This window comes from Nestor notabilis, unplaced genomic scaffold (assembly GCF_000696875.1).
Source record: "Nestor notabilis isolate BGI_N333 unplaced genomic scaffold, ASM69687v1 scaffold9940, whole genome shotgun sequence".
Classification (NCBI taxonomy): Eukaryota; Metazoa; Chordata; class Aves; order Psittaciformes; family Psittacidae; genus Nestor; species Nestor notabilis.
In genome coordinates, this window is record NW_009909682.1 from 7797 (window position 1) to 17220 (window position 9424).

The 9424-nt window shown below is 42.4% G+C and overlaps 1 protein-coding gene across 1 annotated transcript; it reads right to left on the bottom strand.

The window, feature by feature from the left end:
- Positions 1-5936: 5936 nt before the first annotated feature.
- On the bottom strand, positions 5937-8453 carry LOC104408521 (cytochrome c oxidase subunit 7A2, mitochondrial; the record flags this gene model as incomplete). The annotated part of the gene is made up of 3 exons (XM_010018195.1): positions 5937-5995; positions 6837-6921; positions 8364-8453. Coding segments are annotated over 3 exons (234 nt in total), but the record flags the coding sequence as incomplete, so codon positions are not given.
- Between the last annotated feature and the right edge of the window lie 971 nt (positions 8454-9424).

The window sequence follows — 9424 nt, forward strand, 5'->3', positions numbered from 1 at the left end:
TCCCAAGGAGCTAAAACCAGGACTGCCTGACAGGACTCAGTGGGTAACACACTTCTCTCAAGTACCTCCCAGCCCCCAAGAGTGAATCTGGCTTGCCACAACATTTATGAAGAGGAATCGGGGCCATTTACCTTTTTCATTGTGTGAATGCATCTTTCTTAAGAAAATAGATACCAATGTGCTCTAGCTTTGCATGTGTCTCAGGGAAGCCTGTGATCAGTCAGTCTGATAGAAAACCTGTGACTAATAAGAGCAACTCTTGAGAAATATTGAGACAAGACCAAAACATGTATCACAGACTGTACGTGCTGCCCACTGAGTTTGAAGACTTGAATATTCACATTCAGTGAAAGTGCGGTGCAGCCAAGGGATTCTCCTCAGATTGCACTTCTGGACAAGCCATTATTTTTACAGCAGGATTGACTGAGTACTGAAAAAATAAGTGGAATGTCTCAGGCAAGTTAGACTGGAGAAGGTGCTGTTATTATTAAAAGGAACTTCTTTAAAAAATAATTACACAAGCATGCACATGAAAAGATATGTTGGTTTTGACTTACTCATCCCCTGAATACCTTCTTTAGGGTCAAGGCAGGTCGATCAGATTGATTTTGTCTTTGAAAGTCTGATTCACTCTAGTAGCTATGAAGGTCAGCCTCCAGCATTTTGAAGCGTAACAGGATTGGGAAAGAATGGGTGATTAAGGAAGGGTTGCTTACTATGAAAGATGGAAAAAAAACCTATCACCGCACTTCATCACAGCTCAGAGCACTGATAGCCAAGGTGAGCAATGTTAGGAAAGTGGTACTTTTAACTCTGAGATCTGGAAAAAGAAAAAGAAGGACAGTACAGGTAACATCATGCTCTTTGAGATGCCACTGGTGTTTTCTTTTTACTTCTTAGAGTTTCTGAACTTTTCTCATGGTGTCTTTTAGGAAGCTGGTGCTGTGATACTGCATATTGTCAGTCCTCAGACTTTTACTGGGGAAATGTTTATGTGCATCAGGCTAATTGGATCTACACATATATTCAGCAGCCAAGAAAATGTAGCCCAAGGCACAGCTCTAAGAGTAGATAGTTCTGAGCTGCCTTCCAAATGAACAGAGTAAAACATGGTCTGTACAGTACATCTGGAGTCTCAGAAGTGATTGTGTAACCTAGAACTGCAATACTGAGGATTTAATCTTTATCTGATTAATCTGATTATTGTTTGAATAGTTATTTCTTTTACAGTAGCACAAACAAGTTGTTGGTTTTTCTCCATTCTGCCAAAGCTGGCACACTACTAAGCTTTCTTTGTTAACCTTCAAACCATTTAATTTTAAAAGCTTAAATAATGAAAAATAGGGGAGCTAAGGAAGTGGAAAGATGGAGTACTCATTGCCTATCTAGCAGAAAATGCCTCCCATATTTTTGGGGTGACAACTGAAACAACCCAGCTCAGGAAGCCAGGACAGCATTCCCATGTCCTCAGCACCAGGAGGCTTTCCCATCCTTTAAAGCAAAATATAAAAAATCATAGCTACCATTTCTAAAAAAAGTAACTGAAAAATAAATTTTACATGAACCTGAAATAGGAAATAAAGTTTACAGGAAATGTCATTTGGGAAAGATACCATGTGTATTGCCTAAAGACAAATCAGAGTAGGACAGCAGAAAGGGAGCAATATTGCATATCAGTATAATACCTAACTCCAGAAAATACGGATTTAAGGATGGTAATTGAGCCCTACAGTAGCAGAATCAGACAAGAAGAGCTCACAATTTGGGTATGTTAACTGCTACCAGTCCATGACTTCATATCACCAACCATTTCATTTTTTTTTAATGTATCATTTTTTCACATTAGCAAGTAATAGATGTTGCTTATTTTATTTTGTGCTACTCATAAAATGCCTGTAGGGAGACTGAAGATCTTCAGATACTTCAAACACTTGATGTTAATTTTAGCCCTAGGGAAGATGCATAGCCCTATTTTTGCATTTTCTTAAAGACAGTGTAGGCAGTATAGACACTTAGTTTACACCTTCTGGCAGACTGGGATGCAGACCTACCTGTAACAAATTACACATATAGAGGGAACAGTTAGATGGGAATTTACCTGCTAGTTTTGTACCAGAAAATGGTGTTGAGCAGCTGACTGCGGGTCTTGTTTGGTTACATCCTCCTACTGCTCCTGCGGCAGAAAAGATCCAGACGTGCTGGCAGATCCATGGCTTGCGTACGCCACCCCGTGAGCCCTCGGCAGCAGCACAGCAGTTGTTTGTCATTTGTTACTCATTTAAATAGCATTTAAATGCTTGCATTTACCCCATGTGCCCTCCCGCCGGGGCTGCTGCCTGCAGCACAGCTCTTGAGCCAGCACATTCCTGAGACAGCGGACTCTGAGATGCGGTTGATTGCGAGAACAGCGGCTGCACGTTCTGCTTCGGGTGCGCACAGAAACGCACGTTTGCCACCCAGCTCATCGCAGGGTTTCTATTAGTTAAGCAATTGTCCTTATTTCAAGAGGCTTCCCAATTCCTGCGGGTGGGAAAGGATATAGGATTTTGAAGATTCTGATCTTTCCTTACACTGCCTTCCAGATGCCCACCACTTGGTCCACATTTTAGTAGTAGCCCTGGGCACACGGTAGCAGCAGAAGCCTTACCAGTGTCACAGAGAGCAGACTGATTCCTCTGCATGTTGTGAAGCACAGCTCACTGTGCTGTGAGGTTTCTCTTCCCTTTAGGTGTTAATGATCCTTCCCAGATAAGCTGTACCCCATGTCCCAAACCTTCTTCTGAGACATCCATCCAGGCAGTTTTTACTCTTTTGGTCATGAAGCTGGCCAAACTCACTTATGCAGAGAGACTACCACCAGGTGTATCCCCCCCCCCACCTTCTTCTTTTAAGATTTTTTATTCTCTAACAGAGTTCTGAGTATGCTGGCCCTTCTCTTCCAGTTTGCCTCAAGTTTAACAAGCATAATCTGGTTCTCTAGGATAGCAATTGAAAGCTCTAAACAAACATAACCCATAAAAGGCTTAAAACAGTGCTGTAGTGGGAAGCTAGATTTTTGTGCTCATTTTCACATTTTGGAAAACCCACTGTTTCCTTGAGAAGAGAAATAAAAGGATTACTTTGATGTTCTGGGATTATTTTTAGAAGCTCTATTTGTTACAGAGTCAACACCAGACTTTGAGCATAATAACCCACAAGTAGCAACTTGTGGAAGAAAGGCTGCAAAAAGCACAATGATGTTAAGAACATAAAACTTAAGTAGGGATGCACAGCTAACACTGGTTCCCAGAGATGTCCTTCCACAGTAATTGCAATAGTCAAACTACTAAGAGACATCAGGGTAGCTTACAAGTAATTCTTACACTCATCAACTTAAAGATACTTCCAAGAAGCCGTTATCATAGAGCAGGTATTTTCACTGACAGCACTAGCTGCTTCAGATATAAGGCTTGTTCCTAAGTATATGACAGCAGCTAATAGTTGTTACTGGGTATCCCTGCCCAATTCCAGACCACAATTTTTTTCTCCCTCAAAGACAGTGATGGCTCTCCAGTTGTATTTGTGGCTGACAGTGTCATAGCAAGCTGATAAACACCCCCTCTGCCAGCAAAAGAGGACAACTTTGGAAGGGATCATGATCAAACCATTAGCGTTATCAGCCATTTGTTGTGTCTCTGCATATGCAGAAAGCTGTCACACAGTTCTGCTGGTGAAACAGAGCAGGTGAGCACTCCTCAACCATGTTGTTAAGGCACATAACCTAGCACAAGGCACACAGTTCAGATTGCTTCCAGAAAGCTTGGAGCGACCCATTAGAAATGACACTGGAGCAGACCTGAGAGCAATCCCAGAAACCTTAGTGTTGACTGAGCTTTAGAAGCAGCAGATACCGACACACTGACCCAAAAAAGTAGCAGCAACCTAAAACTCGGCCATGCCTACAGCTTTTGCCTCATTTTCTGTGAGAGATCTTAACATAACACATTGAAAGATTCCTGCTTTCCCCTTTAAGTTTGTAAAATTCATGGTCATCTAGGTGGAAGCTGTCAAGTACAACTGTGGCTTCATTCAGAGCTGTATTACAGGAAAAGCCATCCTTTAAACACACATGTTCCTGTATCCCAGAGAAGCAGACACTCTTCAAAGAAAGGACAGTGAAACCCTGGAGCAGGTTGCACAGAGGCTCTATAATCTCTGTCCTTGGAGATGCTCTCCATGTGACTGCTCAAGGCCCTGGGCTGAGTTGACCAGGACAGCTCTGAAGTGGCAGAAGATTGGACCAATTGACCTTTAGAGATCCCTCCCAACCTGAATTATGCTAAACTGTTTGAAAGCTAATCCACTTAACCTAATGTGTACTTACAAACTAGATCTGCTCCTACCCTACTGGCATGGGGCAGTCCTACTCTCATACTAAAGAAGAGTACAGTTCATAGAGCCGGGAGTCTCTCTAGGAATTTAGCCTATCCTTGAAGTTACAGTGAGTGCTGGAAAAATTCTTCCAAAGAGCATTAAAACCTGACAATTAGTAAGAATTTGAAGCTTTTATAAGCACTGCCTTAAGTATCTTCAGTATTTCTGGCTTAATAGGGTCCAATTGAGCCTCAAATTAGCAGTCAACTGCCACAGTATCTGTACAATTAACAGTCACTGTAAACCTTTTCAGTTGAGAAGTTTTAGCACTGCACTAGCAGAGTTAGTATTAACACTTACTGTTCCCCTCCACCACTTTATTGTTTGCTCTAGAACACCCTCAAATCCTCAAACTTTTTTAATACTAAGGAATTGATTGCCTATGTACTTTAATGACTGGGAACAAGCTGGCTTTAGCCATGAGGCAACACTGGAAGATTACCAAGTCTTAATCATGACTAAAATATATGTTGATTTCATGGGCAGCAAGATAAACACATCATCACTTGCTAATTGTATCTTCATGCTTAGAAATCTACATTCTTTTCAGGAAACATGACATTCCATTAAGCTGTAGCAGAGAAAAGTCTCTAGAAAAAAATTTTGTTAGATGAAGGTGCTGCGTGCAACTGAGACTACTTAAAGCTGCAGAGGACAGTAAAAACTCACCCTGCCTCCCCTGCCTCTCCTTCCTAAGAGCCTGGCAGTATCTTCCATTACAACACTCCAGTCATAGGAGCCATCCCACCATGTCCCTGTGGTGCCAATAGGATCATAGCCCTGCAGGTGTGTGTGTACTTCTCTAACACCTCTTGCTTGCTCTCCATGCTATGTGCATTTTTGGATAGAGGCATTTAAGTTGGTCCCCGATGAATCTGACTTACTGGCTGGAGTGTCTGGAATTCCTTTGTACTACACTTCAGGTGCTCTCCCACTGACCTGTGATCCCTTTCCAGGCTCTGGGCATCCCTTGCTGGCACTGGCATCAAGCTGGTAGGATCCATATGGACTGAGGTTCCCCTTCCCCAGCAACTTGAGTTTAAAGCCCTCTCCACCAGCTTGGCAAGCCTATGACTGAAAATGTTCACACACATGATACAGTCCAAACCAAGACACCACCGTGTAAAACTGCTTTGACTTACTGGCTGGAGTGTCTGGAATTCCTTTGTACTACACTTCAGGTGCTCTCCCACTGACCTGTGATCCCTTTCCAGGCTCTGGGCATCCCTTGCTGGCACTGGCATCAAGCTGGTAGGATCCATATGGACTGAGGTTCCCCTTCCCCAGCAACTTGAGTTTAAAGCCCTCTCCACCAGCTTGGCAAGCCTATGACTGAAAATGTTCACACACATGATACAGTCCAAACCAAGACACCACCGTGTAAAACTGCTTTATTGATTGCAGTTAACATGTTACACTTAAATTATGATCCCAAGCTTTAAGCCAGCTGCTTATAAGCTGCCATCGTAGTCACATGGAATTGGACGAAGAGATGCCAGCCACTGAGGCATCTTGAACTGGAATCATTTCTGCTTCTTAGGCATTGAAGCAACAGTCAGCACATAAAAAACGTAGACTGTTCCTGACAAAAGACACAGAAAAGGTATCTTCAGAGAGGTAAACAGAATTCCTTTCAAGTCAGCTTTCTTTTCCCAGTTTGTTCCAGAAGAAATATTGACAATAAACAGCTGGAATTCAGACACAACACATTTCCATAGCCAAGTCTCAATGGTTTCTACTTTTTTTTGGCAATTTATGTTTTAGGGAAAAAAAAAAATCCTTAAATACTTCTCCATAGACTGCATAAAGAAGCAGGAAAACAAAAAAGGGGGAGAGGCACGTACACAGACAATCATAAAGTAATGGTTACTCATTCTTAAAGTAACTGAACTGAAAGTCCATCAAATCAACATATTTAAGTTAGAAGCTACCATAAAATTATCTAACAAGCAACATGAAGGTTAAATATATGCAGTATCGAGCAGCTTGGATATATTCCACAAGCTTTCACAGCACATGAAGTCTCAGCACATCAAGTATCGCCCAGCACTAAAAGAAGTGAGGCTGCAAGAAACCTGGTGTATGCGTGTGCTGTACTTACATTTTACTCCTTTTCAGAATAAGCTTTGCAAGTAGTTCTAGTTTTCTCTAACATCATACATGAATTTTGATTCAGCCCATAGTACTATCAGTCTGGGGAAAAAAAAGCCATCTGAAAAGCTGAACTTGAGAAAGCACAGATAAATATATAGGATAACCAAATGGTTTGTTTTTTCTCCTCTCTACATGCATTTTGCATATTCTAAAGAACAGACTGAAGGAACTGCATTACTAATTTTCAGAGGGAACACCAGTCATGTTGGAGATTGTACCAAAGAAAAAGTACTTTAATAGCAGCATAAATACTTTAGTATTAGCCTTACCAACAACTGTAAGACCCATGGTGATTCTATACAACACAGTATCCATTACACCACCTTTGAGATGCACTGGGATGCCATTATCCTCCTAATGGAAACAAGCGACAAAAAGAAACTTTTAAAATACAGTTCTTGCAACATCGCATTAATATAATGAGAATTACCCAGAACAGGAATTACTTCCCTCAATTATCTTCCCAACAACCAAAAGACACTGAACCTTATTTAGATTCTGCTTTGTCTTTCAAGCTTTCACTCTGGTATCAGATGATCACTCACCAGGGAAGTATAGTTGACGTGCACATTCATCTCTGAAGCAGTGACTGACAGACACCTAAACACTTCTGTCGCCAGTCGCCAGGATACAACTACCATCCCTAGAAACTTCCCATCTCCAGCTTAGTCAATCCCTGCTACAGGGAGCAACAAGGTTCACCTGTTGTCATTTGTCATACAGCAAATCATTTTTCTCCACCTGAAGTAAAACTCCTAAACATTGGATCTATGTGATCTTTACCCTTGTCAGTAAGTTCACGCTGCTCTGGAATTGAAGCCAGCCTCAGTGCTGGCGACATGCAAGCCAGCCCAGCTCAACCTGCTGTCCAAGAAAGGAATGTGAGGAGGAAGAGACTGGCCTAGAGATCTCCTCCAGCAGAAACAGAACCTCTGACCTCACCCACCATCAACATCCCGCTCCCTCTTGGCTCGCAATGAACATTGTGCTCCTTAGGCAGCATCCCAACATGACTGGCTTTCTCCTTCATTTGGAAGGAAAGCAACAAGACACAAAAACTGTTAAACTGGGGCTTCTAACCCTTTCACATTGCTGAAGCCCACTCTAGCCTACCCTCAAGTACAAAGCTACTATTGCAGGTTATGGCTCACAGCTGGGAGCATGCTTTGGAGTATCCACTCCTTTGGCATTTGAAGAACCACTGGTTCTCACTAGGTGGCCCTATCAATCAAGAAAAGAGTAACTCAGAAATTATTTTTAAAGATTCAGTATTTTTCTAGAAGTGAATCCAATCCCTTACGGCCTTTACTGCTTTCGTAACAGAGAAGTACAGTAATACCACATCCTCATTAAGAATTCTGGGGTTCGTGTTATGACCTATGGATATAGCTGTAAGATTGCAGGATTAGCTGTTCATTGTACTTCAGTCCTCTCATTTGCTGTTTTTCTCTATTTGTTCTTAGGACATACTCCCCCATCTCATCTCATTTCAGAGTACTTGTCTTTATTTTTGTAGAGTACCTACTGCCCGTAAGAAACTTGGGTACAAATCATTTCACAGAGTAAAATAACCTAAAGAACAAGTCAAGTATGGATGTACAAATACTCTTCATCTCTGTAGGAAATAACCGCCGATTTCCAGCACTGAAGTCACACTACTGATTTCAAGAGCTCACCTCTCAGATGTGAAGGACTCTCATGAGTTCTTTTGAAACAAAATGTATGCAGTGATGATCTACTAAAGCAGTGTTATTCTTCTAACAAACATTATTCTACTATCAGTGCTCATTCCATACCTGAAAAAGCTTCTGCTTCTCAGGAACTCTGTTTATAAGCTGCCTGCGCGAAGCAGTGCTTATGGTCCTCTGGGAAATCTGGCGAAGACCCTGAAATAAAAGATAAACAGTTTTTTGAAAAGAGTGACATTTTTCAGCTACATCCAAACTGGGTAGAAACAGTTTCTTTAAAAGTAAGACAGAAGTGGAAGAGAAAGGAAGAAAGTCTCAAACAAGCAAGCAAAACTTCACCCACACCCCCTGGTTCTGAATTCAGTCAGTCTTTCAGCAGACTATGTAAAGGACCTATTACCTAAAAAGGGAAAACTCAGGGAAATTACTTTCAGTAAGATACAGCACATTTATGGATCTGCAGCATAACCTTCATAATTAGTGTCCTCTTTCGGGAATTCTAGACCTGTGCCTCTTAGATCTCAGTTTTAGGAACCATTTACCGTGTCTGACTCTAGCGATGGGGACAATACTATTTAAGCCACACATGTCTGCGCAGACAAGGATCTTCTGTCACAGCTGCAGTTCACCTGCTGGCCACCAGCGCAGGAGCTCACCTTCACAGAGCGAAGAGGGCACTTCCCTCCTTCTTTCCTTTTCCCCGCCCCCCGCTCCCAGGTTTAAAGGTACTTTGCGGTGTCCTCAACCAGGATCTGTTTCCATAGTCAGACCATAGTGAGCTCGTTAGCACAGGTCACGCCACCAAACCCAATGGCTGTAATTATTGCGGCGGCTCGAAGCCTGCTTTCGCTAACAGGTCACGTCTCAAAGGTAATTCTTTTTACTGATCATTTCTACATTTTTTTCTTTATATCAACAAACAGCCGACACTTGTAACACCAATCCTCCCCCCCCAGAACTGCCGGCACCAACAACGCAGCCAGGGCGCAAACATCCGGGTGACGCCGGTTTCCAGTAACGGAACAACGCACCTCCCCCCCTCACCCACCCAAATACAAATTTATCTCCTTAGACACGGACGAAGCGTGCCCCAGGCTCAATTCTCACACCTTCAAGTACGCAAAGCTCAGCACTAGGTATAGCGAGCGGGACAGCATCCGACATGTAAC